At 45.7% G+C, this 14,673-nt stretch overlaps 1 protein-coding gene across 1 annotated transcript in view; it reads right to left on the bottom strand.

Moving 5' to 3' along the window:
- Nucleotides 1-2,033, bottom strand: part of ALG13 (ALG13 UDP-N-acetylglucosaminyltransferase subunit) — a 132,258-nt gene extending 130,225 nt beyond the window's left edge. Inside the window, exon 1 of the mRNA XM_060249109.1 lies at nt 1,894-2,033. Within this exon, the coding sequence (XP_060105092.1) occupies nt 1,894-1,974 (81 nt within the window). The 5' untranslated portion in view covers nt 1,975-2,033. The remainder of the gene's footprint in view (nt 1-1,893) is intronic.
- Nucleotides 2,034-14,673: the final 12,640 nt, after the last annotated feature.

A 14,673-nucleotide genomic window follows, 5' to 3' on the forward strand; every position in this document is an offset into this window, starting at 1 on the left:
GCTGCACCTACTATTCAATGGACAAGGTGGGGAGGAGGAGGGGGGACCCTCAGAAAGGTTCAGGAGCTGCCCTCCTGTGAGCTCCTGCTGAATCCGAGGCTTGCAACACACTAAAAAAGTTGTAAATGAAAATGTGGAATGGATTTTCAATCCATGTCTCCGGACCCAGATCAACTGCTCTGGGACTGGAATGACAAACTACATTTGTGCTGTCATTCCTGCCCCAGAACATTCCTACAAAACTGAGTGGGTCGTAGTTCCATTTGGGGGGGGGGGGCTGTCACTCCAACCCAGAACACTTCTGCTACTCCTGGAGGCTGTCATTCTACAGGGCGGGGGGAAGGGAGAGTGGGCTGTCATTCTAGTCCCACACATTCATGAAAAACCTATTCTGCCATTTTCACTGCAACTTTTTTGAGCTGCCATGTATTTCAATGGAGGCGATGCAAGTCTTTCTCCTAGTCTCTAGGGCCCATTCCCTCTGGGGGCACTGATCTCTGTCGCCTGGAGATCCGCTGCAATGCCAGGAGAACTCCAGGCCCCACCTGGAGGCTGGTAACCGTTCCTTCTGCCCAAGTGCAGCCCCACAAGCATGCTCACCAGGGAGCATTCCCACGGGCTCAGCGCAGGAACCTTCCGAGTAAAGTTGCATGTCAATGAAAATGTGGAATGGCTTTTCAGCCAATGTCTCCGGACCCAGATAGACTGCTCTGGGTCTGGAATGACAAACCACAGGCACAAGGCGTGAAGCCCCCAACCCAGGGGTGGCCAAACTTGCTTAATGTAAGAGCCACACAGAATAAACGTCAGATGTTTGAGAGCTGCAAGCCATGAAGTCAGTTGTTTGAGAGAAGGAAGGAAGGAAGGAAGGAAGGAAGGAAGGAAGGAAGGAAGGAAGGAAGGAAGGAAGGAAGGAAGGAAGGAAGGAAGGAAGGAAGGAAGGAAGGAAGGAAGGAAGGAAGGAAGGAAAATAGATGAGGGAGGGAGACGTGGATAGAAAGCAACTTTAACTTTAACTGCATTCTCCAAGCCACTAGCTGGCTCAGCTTGGCGAAGTGATTTCAAGAGACAAATGCCTTCCCCAAGTCAGCTGACGGGGCAGTGGGGGCTTCAAGAGCCATGCAACATGCATGAAAGAGCCACAGTTTGGCCACCCCTGCCCCAACTAGGGTTGCCAAGTCCAATTCAAGAAATATCTGGGGACTTTGGGGCTGGAGCCAGGAGACATAGGGTTGGAGCCAGGAGACATTAGGGGTGGAGCCAAGATCAAGGCTGTGACAAGCATAATTGAACTCCAAAGGGAGCTCTGGCCATCACATTTCAATGCCTTCCTTCCATAGGAAATCATGAAGGATAGGGGCACCTTCTTTTGGGGCTCACAGAATTGGACCCCCTGGTCCAATCTTTTTGAAACTTGGGGAATGTTTTGGGGAGAGGCACTAGATGCTATACTGAAAATTTTGTGCCTCTACCCCCTAAAACAGCCCCCCCCCAGAGCCCCAGATACTCGTGGATCAATTTTCCATGATTTTCTATGGGAATAAATCTCCATAGGGAATAAGAGTTCCCAGCAGACACTTCCCTCCCCTCCCCCCGCTTTCTGAGGACCCTGAAGCGGGGGGGGGGGCTCCAAACTGGGGGATCCCCTGCCCCCACCTGGGGATTGGCAACCCTAGCCCCACCCCCTCCCTGCCCGCCCTAGAAGGTCCCCTTCCCGAAGCCGAGGGCGAAGGGGCTTTGCAGCGGGGGAGGGAGGGAGGGGGGGCGACGGGGAAACCCACACCAACCCACCGGAAGTGGCTCCTGCGCCCGCGCCGGCTGCCTAGAGACGGAGGCCTGCAGGCCCGTGCCGCCGGCCCGCCCTCCTTCCCTCTCCTGCCGGCTAGGCCTCACCTGCAGAGCCTCCGGGGCCGTCACGGCGGCGACGAGAGCGTCGAAGCTGGTGGTGCCCACCGTGACGAAGGCCGTCTTCATGGCGGCGGGCGGCGCTGCGGGCCGCGAGCGACACCTGGCGGCTCGGAGGAAGAAGCAGCCGCCGGGAAGGGAAGGGAAGGGAAGCGCCGCGTTTGCTGCAGCTGCGAGAAGCCCGGCTCGCCTTCGCGAGGACTCCTGCCCGGGAGAAGAGCTCCGAAGCCAGCAGCGCTTGCCGCCGGGCGGAGGAGCCCGGGAATCTCTCGGCATCGCCGCTGCTCTGAGTGCGGCTCCCCTGCCCTGCGAGGATGCCAGCCTCCAGGCGGGACCCCCGGGAGAACAGCTCCTCTCCAGGCTGCGGGGAGCAGTTCCCCTCGAGAAAAGGGATGTCCTGCCCAGTCTCCCAGCACCCTCACCTGCCCATGCCCTGTGGCCAGCCTGCTTGCTTGGGGGGAGGGACATATTTGAACATATGAAGCTGCCTTATACTGAATCAGACCCCCCCTCGGTCCATCAAAGTCAGTATTGTCTTCTCAGACTGGCAGCGGCTCTCCAGGGTCTCAAGCTGAGGTTTTTCAGGGCTATTTGCCTGGACCCTTTTTGGAGATGCCAGGGATTGAACCTGGGACCTTCTGCTTACCAAGCAGATGCTCTGCCACTGAGCCACCGTCCCGTCCCCACCCTGGGGCATTCCACCCTCCACAGCCAGTGTCCCGACCTGCTGTTGTCAGTCGTGCCTAGGGTTGCCAATCCCCAGGTGGGAGCAGGGGATCCTCTGGTTTGGAGGCCCTCCCCCCACTTCAGGGTTGTCAGAAAGCGGGGGGGGGGAGGGGAGGGAAATGTCTGCTGGGAACTCTATTATTCCCTATGGAGAACGATTCCCATAGGGAATAATGGGGAATTGATCCTCGGGTATTGGGGGCTCTGGGGGGCTGTTTTTTGGGATAGAGGCACTGATTTTTCAGTATAGCATCTAGTGTCTCTCCCCAAAATATCGCCCAAGTTTCAAAAAGATTGGACCAGGGGGTCCAATTCTATGAGCCCCAAAAGAAGGTACCCCTATCCTTCATTATTTCCTATGGAAGGAAGGAATTGAAAAGGTGTGCCGTCCCTTTAAATATGATGGCCAGAACTCCCTTTGGAGTTCAATTATGCTTGTCACAGCCTTGATCTTGGCTCCACCCCTAATGTCTCCTGGCTCCACCCCCAAAGTTCCCAGATATTTCTTGAATTGGACTTGGCAACCCTAGTCGTGCCCCCAGTCACTGGCAAGCGAGGCAGGTGTGATAATCACAGCTTTGGGGAAACAAAACAAAAAGTCCAGTAGCGCCTTCACTAACCAGCAGCATGTATTTCAGAACAAAGTGGGAAAGTTAAGGAGTGGTTCTAGTTAGGAGCAATGATCCCAGCTTAAATAGTTTGGGGGTATTTAAAATGAGATTTGTCAGAGCAATTGCTTGTCTGAAATAGTCAATTGGGAAACGTGACCTCTTTTTTGCTTTTTTTAAAAATACGGTATTCCTAGTTTTGTAGCACATTTACAACCAACGCATTTTTATTCAGGGTGTAAGCTTTTGTGCGCCCGCCTACTTCTTCAGGTATCTTAACTGCCTGAGCGTCCTTATGGGTATCTGAAGAAGTGTGCTTGTACGCAAAAAGCTTACACCCCGAATAAAACTTCTTAAACGTGCCACTGGACTAGGGTTACCGTATTTTTGAAAAGCAAAAAAGAGGACGTATTTCCCAAATGACTACTTCAAACAAGTGATTGCTGACAAATCTCATTTTAAATACCTCAGCTATTTAATCTGACATCAGTGCTCCTAACTAGGAATATTTTGAACTTTCCAACCCCAGAAGAGAACATTTTCATCAGTTGTTTTTTTTTTAAAAAGAGCCCCAAAGAGGTTGGGACACCAAAAGAAGAGGGCAGGTCCTCTAAAAAGAGGACCTTGAAGACCAAGAAGTTTTATTCAGAATGTAAGCTTTCGTATGCATGCAGACTTCTTCAGATAATTCCCCATTCCCTTGTCTGAAGAAGTGTGCATGCACATGAAATCTAACATTCAGAATAAAACTTTGTTGGTCTTAAAGGTGCTGCTGGACTCCTGCTTTGTTCTACTGCTTCAGACCAACACAACTGTCCACCTGGATCTACCTAAGAGGACATCTGGTAACCCTACACTGGGCTAAGACTTTGTTCTGCTTTTTCAGACCAACATGGCTACCCAGCTGAATCCAACATTTATTTCAGTATTTATTTACAAAATTTGTATCCTGCCTTTCGGTCTTTATAAGTGCCACTTAAGCAGCTAGCCATGTCAAATATATATGATAAAATCACATTAAAAGTATGAGCTTTCATGAGCCAGTGCTCCAATGGCTACCCCTTTGCAGTCAGTTTTGAGAAAGGAAGGCCTCTCTCTTCCGCCCCATAGGTAGATCCAGGTGGGCAGCCGTGTTGGCCTGAAGCAGTAGAACAAAACAGAAGTCCAGTAGCACCTTTAAGACCAAAAAAGTTCTATTCAGAATGTAAGCTTTTGTGTGCATGCACACTTCTTCAGACGAGGAATGGGTTACAGTGAGCAGAGCCAGTTTGGTGTAGTGGTTAAGTGTGTGGACTCTTATCTGGGAGAACCGGGTTTGATTCCCCACTCCTCCACTTGCACCTGCTGGCATGGCCTTGGGTCAGCCATAGCTCTGGCAGAGGTTGTCCTTGAAAGGGCAGCTGCTGTGAGAGCCCTCTCCACCCCCACCCACCTCACAGGGTGTGTTGTGGGGGGTGGGGAAGGTAAAGGAGATTGTGAGCCGCTCTGAGACTCTTCGGAGTGGAGGGCGGGATATAAATCCAATATCTTCAATATCTTCTTCTACATATAGCTGGTGGGCAGTGATTAAGCATGCAAAATAGTATCCTATTATTTTTTTCCTATTATTAATTAGCGGTAGAGTATTTTGCTGCTTTTAGCTGACCTCTCAATCAAAGCCGGGACCACGGAGGTTACTGTAAAAGAAAACACCTCAAAGCCTCTCTGTGTAACAAAAATAATACTCCTTACTATTCCTACTTATCCAGTATTTACTAGTAACAAACACTGTGCTTACAGTGATAGCCAAACATAATATAAACAAACATAGTTATACAACACAAAATCCCTCCGGAACCGAAAGCACCCGCTGCTCCTACTGTGTGATGGATCAATGTCCCATAGAAAAAATATGGGATACAAGTCTGACAATATCCAAGACCAGTCCAATATTGTTTCGAGTGCAGAAACTCTTCTTCTTGGGACTGTCTTCTTTATTGTTGATTCAGTAGGTAAGTGGTGCTTCTTGTAATTTTTGCTGTAAAGTATGCCAAACTGAACAAGCATTTCTCCATAATATTCAGCCACAAGTATTACATACTAGGCAACCAATTATATGTAAATAAAATGTGTCACATTATTAACTCACTCTCACTTTCATGACTTTGTTTTCATTTCTCCTTGGAATGCCTGCAAATTATCTTCATATCCTTCTGAAAATGGCATTCACTGTCTTTGTTGTGAGCCATGTAAAAAGCTACCTCCTTGATCATCACACACCTGCTCATCCATTGTATTCACTATTTAAAGGCACATCTCCCATACACAAATACAAACGTTTCAGCACCAGGGGGTAGCATTTGTTAGCTCTGATGCAAAATACGCCCTGGGTATGATCTAGTGGCTGAATACTGAACAGTCTGGCTGGATTTTCCCATTCCATATATGGAACAATGAACCTGGCTAACGTTCAATTCACGAAGTGAGACGATGGGCAGAATGAAATGATGATGTCAAAATGTGAGCAAAATGGGAAAGCTCTGCCAGGGAGCAGCAAAAACGACAAACCTTCAAAATGAAGAACCCCTCATCTAGGCTTCCCAATCCCCAGGTCTCAGCGGGGGATCCCCGGTTTTACAGGCTTCCCCCCTCCCCCAGCTAGCTGGTCAGCGAGGGAAGCCCCGCCCCCACAGCCATTATGCACCTCCATGAACGATTCCCACAGGGAATGATGGGGAATTGATCCGTGGGTATCGGGGGCTCTGGGGGTGCTGTTTTTTTGAGGTAGAGGTGCCAAAATTTCATTATAGCATCTAGTGCCTCTCCGCAAAATACCTCCCATGTTTCAAAAGGATTGGACCAGGGGGTCCAATTCTATGAGCCCCAAAAGAAGGTGCCCCTATCCTTCATTATTTTCTATGGAAGGAAGGCATTTTAAAAGGTGTGCTGTCCCTTTAAATGTGATGGCCAGAACTCCCATGGAGTTCAATGATGCGTGTCACACCCTGGTTCCGCCCCCAATGTCTCCTGGCTCCACCCCCAAAGTCCCCAGATATTTCTTGAATTGAACTTGGCAACCCTACTCTCACCTGTGACTCATGCGGAAGCCTGGCCTTCACACACACTTGCCTTCTCAAATGCACAAGCGGAGCAGGCTTCTCATTGCTGACTTTGAAATACAACGTGGCTCAGCTCTCAGAAGTTTGGGGAGCATCAGGTGACCTCTCGGACTGAAACACTCCCTGCTGTTTGAGCTGGCAGTGGTTTCTCTCCGCTCTACTGCTGTAAATCAGAACCTGCCTGAAAAGCTACGGCTGTGATATTAATGGCCATGAAAGGAGCACACTTCTGCACCAGTGTAAGTGCATGAATGGAGCAGACACCTTCAGTCTGCACTCCCCCTTTTTTTGCTCTTGATGTTTAGGAGATGAGATGGAGCCCTTACCCTTTGCAACTCAAGAACTCTTGCGCTACAAGCCTCCTGTTCGGGGCAAGGCAGCAGCATCACAGAACAACAGGTCCCTGCAGAGAGGCACTCTTGATGAATAAACCATCTGGTTGCCGAAGTTCTTTGAGGTACTCCCTCATTAAACAGATGCCCTGCATGTAAAGAGTCCCTAAGCTTGCTTGTCCTCTTTAGGCAATTTAGCTGTACAGTTGCCAGGACCACAGATAGGGAGGCGTCCAGGTGAATCTATGTAAGGGAAGCAGAGCAGCTGAGAGGATTAGGCTCCATTCCCCCCCTCCCCATTTTTTTTTTTAAATTACATTGTTTGTCTTTCGTGTTTTAACAATTTATTGATAACATATGGTTACAAATCTTAATTATAAATTTTCAGTACTAACCCATATGGCATTTCAATCCCCCCTCCCTCCAATGTTGACTTCCCCGAAGTTATAGATTCAAGTTCAATACTAAAGGTACTACTAACTGATCAAAGTTCAATATATATATGTTTTTCCCTCTTTAATGCTAAAAAATTGTCCAATGTCTTTTTTCATTCCACTCTTTCTCCATATATCGTTTAAATTTCTTCCACTCCTTTTTGAATACATAGTCTCTTAGCGTTCTAGTTAGTTTGTCCATTTCACTCCACGATGAACTTTCATGGTCCAGTCCCATTTCTCTGGTATTTTTTCTTGCTTCCAAAGCTGCGCATACAATGTCCTAGCAGCTGATAGCAAGTACCAGATTAGAGTCCTGTCTTCCTTTGGAAATTTTTCTAATTGTAATCCAAGCAAGAACGTCTCTGCAGTTTTCTTGAAATCGTAACCCAAAATTTTGGAGATTTCTTGTTGTATCATCTTCCAGTACTCTTTTGCTTTTTCACAAGTCCACCACATTTGAAAGAAAGAACCTTCATGTTTTTTACATTTCCAACATCTATCCGACATTTTCTTACTCATCCTAGCCAGTTTTTTCGGAGTCATATACCACCTATACATCATCTTAAAACAGTTCTCTTTTATACTCTGACAAGTTGAGATCTTCATTGAGTTCTTCCAAAGGTGCTCCCATGCATCCATTTGTATTTCTCTATTCACATTGATTGCCCATTTGACCATTTGAGACTTTACTACTTCTTCTTCTGTTGACCATTTCAATAATAATTTATATACTTTTGATATCAATTTTTCATTATCTCCAAGCAGGACCCTTTCCAGTTCTGTTTGATCTCGTCTGATTCCCTCCGATTTTATATCATTTTCCATCAAGCTTTTGATTTGTTGCATTTGAAACCAATCGTACTTATTGTTTAACTCTTCTGAGGATTTTAATTCGATTTTGTCTCCTTGCATCTTGAGCAGTTGATTATATGACATCTCTCTTTCTTCATTGGATTCAGCTGTTATTTTTATTACTTCTGCTGGCACTATCCATAGCGGTTTTCTCTCGTCCCCATATTTCTTATATTTTATCCAAGTATTTAGTAAACTATTCCTGATATAATGGTGAGAGAAAAAAACGTCCATTTTATTCTTCCCATAATACATGTACGCATGCCAGCCGAATTTATTCCCATGGGCTTCTAACCATAAAGGTTTTTTATCTAACAGCATTATCCAATCTTTGATCCATGTCAAACAAACTGCATCATGATACACTCTTAAATCCGGAAGTTGAAAAACCCCTCTCTCTTTAGCATCTATTAAAATCTTCATCTTAATCCTTGGTTTCTTTCCGGCCCAAATAAAGTCAGAAATCTTCCTTTGCCATTTGTTAAATTGTTTGGCATCTTTTACAATCGGGATAGTTTGAAACAAATACATTATTCTTGGCAAAATATTCATCTTGATTGCAGCTATCCTGCCCAGTAAGGACAAGTTAAGCCTATTCCATTTCATCAAATCTTTGTCCATCTTACACCACAGTTTTTCATAATTATTTTTGAATAAATCAATATTCTTCATTGTTATGTCTATTCCAAGATATTTGACTTTAGTAGTGACTTCACAGCCCGTCACCTTTTGTAATTACTATATACATGATATTTTAAGATACATCTGATCTAAATTTGTATCCTGCTTAACATAGTGGATATAATACACAGTCCATCTCTCCTCAGATTTTGTAACAGATCAGTTCCTCAGGTAAGCTGTTAATTTTGCCATTAATGCATATTCAGCAAGTCTATTTTCCCATTATTCTAAATGTGGACAGACAGCTAATTTCTATCTTGCTGCGTAGCTAGTTCTAGCTGCTGTTATCGTGTATAGAACACCTAATAGCATGCTCTTAGCTTCCATCGGGAATTCAAACTTTAATATGTTCTCCATTTTTTGATGTGTTTCTTTCCAGAATTCTTTTGCTTTGTTGCAAATCCACCAAATGTGAAAGTTCCATCTATATCTATTCTTGACATTTCTAGCATTTTCCCTTGTAATTTTAAACTTCTTTCTCATTGACTTTTGGAGTTATATACTATCTAAAAACCATTTTATACTAATTTTCTCTTAATGTCTGGCTATCTTTTCCTCATAGTTGTTCTCACTGTTGCATAGATATCTGTTCTGCGAAGTTTAATCATACATTTTTTCACTTGTTCATCTCCTGTTTAAGATCTTATCCATCTATCGTAGTAGGTGCACTTTTTGTTTTGTGATCCGCGGTTCAAATTCAGTCGCATCTCTCAGAGCTCCACCTTCAGTGCTCAGGATCTCCCGTAGTCTTGAGGCTGATTGATAATATCGCAGCCATTGAATGTTTACTCTTCGATATCTTGCCAAGCCTTGATTTCCCCGTGAACATTTATCATCATGCCATATTTTAGAAAGTCATTTTTATTTCTCGTGTTCTTATCATGGTAGACTTCTGTTGGGGAAATAAGCAAAGAGTTTGAGGAGCTCCAGAGCCCAATTTTTTTCCTCCCTCCATGGAGACGCAAAGCATTCTCCCCTTTGGCCTCACAACAACCCTGTGAGGTAGGTTAGGGTAAGAGACCCACAGTCACTCAGCAAGCATCCATGGCTGTGCGGGGCTCTGAACTTTGGTCTCCCAGAGCCTAGCCTCACATTCTAATGCTGCATCATGCTGGCTTTTGTCACAGCTACTCAACAGGCTTGGGTCATTTCTCCAGGATTTCAACACCCGTCATCTTGGCCAATAATTTGATCAAAAGCTTTTTTCCTCAGAAGCTGCATAGATTTTTCAGTGTAGGAGATAATGATGTAGATCTTCTGCTTATAGCGGCTCACTGATATTTAATATCAGGTCATCATATAGTCAAAAGGCAGAACAAAAAAGTCTTATGTAAAAAACCCTCTGAAGCCTCCCTCCCTCCTTATTGGTTCCTTCTACAATATAAAACAACCTGCAAATGCTTGTTGGCTGTCCATCTGTAAACCTAAAGAAACAACGAAACCATTACAATAAAATGAAATTTCTGTGAAGGGCACATAAAGGCATTTAGAACATTAAAGCAACGTGATGTAATGTGTCCACTAGAGGGCACTGCTTGCATAGAAGAAGCCACACCAAACGGAGGCTGTGTACGAAAGTACCACAAAAAGCCAAAAGGCACGTCTGCTGCAAAATTATGGAACAATCAATAACAAAACGTGATATTTATTAGACATACTGACTCACTAAACACCCTCAAGTTGAGTACTGGATACTGTGTGTGGAGCATACGCTCTGTTGTTTTCTTTCTTAATTGAAGATTCCAAAGGCTCAATGAAGGCTCCATAAAATTCCACCATAGTCCAAATAAGATCCAAATGAAGTTTAAAGCAAGTCCAAAAAGAGCCCCAAAGTCCACCGTGGGACACACCAGCGCAACAGCACACCGGGAAGTATCTGTTTCTCTGCTTGCTTCATCAGGCGCATGCGTCCTCCAGGGACTTCCAAACTACAGATTCACAACAAAAAGATAATTTCAGATAATATCTATGCACTGAAACCAACAATGGCCCATGGAAAACACTTACCCTGGTGATACAAATTCTCAAGAGTCAATAGCTGGCGTTCCAAAACGCTCTGACCAAGCTCTTGGAACACGCACAGTCTAAATACATTAACGCCTAATAGGTATCAGCTGTATCCTGCCTTCATTATGTAACACATGTATTGATTCAGTTCACATGATTTAAAAACATCTAACTAAATCCTTGTGATTACACTTGTTTTAATTCAGTTTCCATTATTTAAAAAAACATCTGACTGTATTTTTATTATTACAATTACAAACATCAAGATAAAAAAATATCAAAATATTAAATGCTTTTGAGAGGGCTGTATTAAGGGATCTGAGAGTAGTGGAGGAGAAAAATCAGAGGGACTGGCGTAACATGTCTAGGGAGGAATATGGTGCCCTCCAGAACTTACAGTCTGACACTTCAATCGTTATTAAGCCTGCGGATAAAGGCGGGGTATTGTGGCACAGGACAGAAATGATTGTGTGTTTGAAATAGAAAGACAGCTGGCAGATTCTCCTACCTACGTCCCAGTGGGACACGATCCCACCAATGAGGTGGCAAAACTTCTTAAAATTGTCCTAGACAAGGCAGAGCTCATGGGTTATATTGGCAAAGATGTGCAAAAATTTCTGAATAGGGAGAATACTAGGACACCAATTTTATATACTTTACCGAAAATTCACAAGGGTGGACGTCCCCCCTCCACACAGACCAATAGTTTCCAGCAATGATTCATTGCTGGAGCCTATTTCTCAGCATATAGACACTTTTTTAAGACCAAGGGTGCAATGCGTGAGATCATATATCAGGGACACGGGGGCGGGGGGGGATTTCATTCAGAAAGTAGAAGGGTTAAGAGACCCTGCAAGATCTGTCCTGCTCACTATGGATGTGAAAGGAGGAAGTTCTGTTCTTGTCACAGGGCAGCCTTTTAAGCCTTGAATCAACACTGACAAAGGCAATTTAGAACAAGCAAATCGCCATCCATTAAAGATTAGCTGTTGATGTGTTTTTTTGAAAGTCTGAAGTGGGTGAAAATGCTGAACTGGCAGTAACAGGGAGGGAGTTGCCCCAAAGGACACTTGCAGGGAATGCTTACGCAAAATAATGAAACGGTGGCTTTCTCTTCCCACAGTTCTGGAGCCTCTAAATCACCCCTTCTCATCTGTTTCTCCTCTTCCCTCTCTGAGCTACAGCACGCCTGTGTAGGAAACCTCATGCACATTACCACAGAGAGGCAGTTTGGTGTAGCGGTTAAGTGCGTGGATTCTTGTCTGGAAGAACCAGGTTTCATTCCTCACTTCCCCACACGCAACTGCTGGGTGACCTAGGGCCAGTCACAATTCTCGCAGAGCTGTTCTCTCAAGAGCAGTTAGCGAAAGACCCATCTCAGCCCCACCTACCCGACAGGTGTCTGTTGTGGGGAGGGGAAGGGAAGGAGATTGTGAGCTGCTCTGAGACTCCTTTGGGCAGTGAAGGGCAGGATATAAATTCAATCTCCTCTTCTCTTTTTCACATGTAGGGCTCGTTCCAGATTTTGGGGACCCTGGGGCAGAGGGTTCCAGGGGCCCCCTTTCCCACCCACTTACCCTTGTGTCCCACTCTCTGCCTGGTCTCTGACATGCTCCTGGATACCTGAGTAATTCTGTCCACCATTCTCTGACATGATAAGGCTACAAAAACGATATGGGTCAGGCTCAGCCACTTTGGGCTGTTCCTGCCTAGATTAGGTGCTTCTGCACAGGAGGGTTTATGCCCATTGCTCATGTGGCCATCTCCCTGCTGGAATTCCCTCCACCCCTGCACCCAGGGACTTATGCCCCCTGCTCCCCAGCTCTCTCAGCTGCTTAAAGGCCAGCGTGGAGGCAGCTGGGAGTCATGGGAACTGCTCTGGGTGATGGTTTGGCCTTCAGGCTGCCGATGGAGCCTTCACTGCCGGCCATAAGAAGTGCAAAGGGGTGGGAAGAGGGCCCTGCGGACATTTGGAGAGGGGATACAATTACACATACAAGCCAAAAGCCAAACAACATAAGCTCTGTGCAAATATGACTGCCAAATCCCAAATATACAAAACAATGGTGTATTAATGAATTAATAGTGATACCAAATGCAATTCTCAAAATGTCACAGATTTTCAACAAATAAATAATGGTCCCAACTACTCTCTGTAAGCTTCTGTAAGTTTCTCTTTGTCTATAACGATAAACATTCGATCCAACAGTGGGCTAGTTCCCCAGGCCATTTTCAAATGTCTTTTCCAAGAGCTGCGTGTTGCCACTGTTTTAATCTCCTCTGGAGTCGTTGATATAGTCTGTCACAGTACAGTCGGCATTAATGCCAGGGCTATTTTTTGTAGAAGCCCAGCAAGAACTCGTTTGCATATTAGGCCACACCCCCGGTGCCAAGCCAGCTGGAACTGCATTCCTCTGCGTCCCTGCTAAAAAAAAGGCCCTAATTAATGCTGATATCAACCAACTAGGGTTGCCAATCCCCTGGTGGGGACAGGGGATCCCCCAGTTTGGAGGCCCTCCCCCTGCTTCAGGGTCATCAGAAAGCGGGGGGAGGGGAGGGAAATGTCTGCTGGGAACTCTGTTATTCCCTATGGAGATTTATTCCCATAGAAAATCATGGAGAATCAATCCACGGGTATCTGGGGCTCTGGGGGGGCTGTTTTTTGGGGTAGAGGCACCAAATTTTCAGTATGGCATCTAGTGCCTCTCCCCAAAATACCCTCCAAGTTTCAAAAAGATTGGACTAGGGGGTCCAATTCTATGGGCCCCAAAAGAAGGTGCCCCTATCCTTCATGATTTCCTATGGAAGGAAGGAATTGAAAAGGTGTGCCGTCCCTTTAAATGTGATGGCCAGAACTCCCTTGGAGTTCAGTCATACTTGTCACAGCCTTGATCTTGGCTCCGCCCCTAATTTCTCCTGGCTCCACCCCCAAAGTCCCCAGATATTTCTTGAATTGGACTTGGCAACCCTACAACCAACAGGGCGGTCAGTTACAGTTGCTGTATGCAGTTTTGGAATCTCTTCCCACATCAGCATGCAGATAAACTAAATTAAATAACCGGACCCAGCAGTCTTTAATCCTGAGACCTTGGAGAGGGGCTGCGTGGAGAAAGATTGACCATGATGGAACAACGGTCTGACTCAGTAATAGGCAGCTTCTTGCACGATGCATGGTTGAAGCTGATTTCCAGCTGGGAAATCCCATAAGGGCCAGGAGAGGGGGAGTCTTTAAGCCCCATGTCGCAGTGGTAAAGCTGCAGTACTGCAGTCCAAGCTCTGCTCATGACCTGAGTTCGATCCCGGCGGAAGCTGAGTTCAGGTAGCCGGCTCCAGGTTGACTCATCCTTCCGAGGTCGGTAAAATGAGTACCCATCTTGCTGAGGGTAAAGTGGAGATGACTGGGGAAGGCAATGGCAAACCACCCCATAAAAAGTCTGCCGAGAAAACGTTGCGAAAGCAACGTCACCCCAGAATTGGAAACAACTGGTGCTTTGCACAGGGGACTACCTTTACCTTTTTATTGCAATGATATTGGCCTTTTAAATACAGTTAGTCTCTCTTTCTCACCTCCCCCCCTCCCCAGTGTGCGTGAAGGATGGTTTGGAGGGAAAAAAACCTCTTGCAATAGAACCAAAAAGACAGCAAATAAATTCAGATACCATCTTTGAAAGTGTTTTATTTGTCACAGTTAAGATAGCTTCGCTCTGATTCTCTGGGACTGATTTGTATCTTTAAGGCAAGTCAGGTCAAAGATGTAGCAAATAAAAGTCTCGCTGAACTCGGAGATCAGCCACATGCAATGCAGGGGACTGTTGGGGATATGGTTAATGTTCTTCATTGTTTTCTGTTTATAAGCAACTTGCCCCGAGGTGCTAATTAAAGAGCAGGTATTACATATGCAAGACAAATACCTTCCATTGTGTTTTTCCATACAGATACATTTGTGGTCAAGGTGAGTTGATCTAAGTCATTAGCATCCTAGATTTCAGAGCGGAGGGTGGGGAGAGAGAGACAGACAGACATGTTG

This window comes from Heteronotia binoei, chromosome 11 (genome assembly GCF_032191835.1).
Source record: "Heteronotia binoei isolate CCM8104 ecotype False Entrance Well chromosome 11, APGP_CSIRO_Hbin_v1, whole genome shotgun sequence".
NCBI classification, from domain to species: Eukaryota; Metazoa; Chordata; class Lepidosauria; order Squamata; family Gekkonidae; genus Heteronotia; species Heteronotia binoei.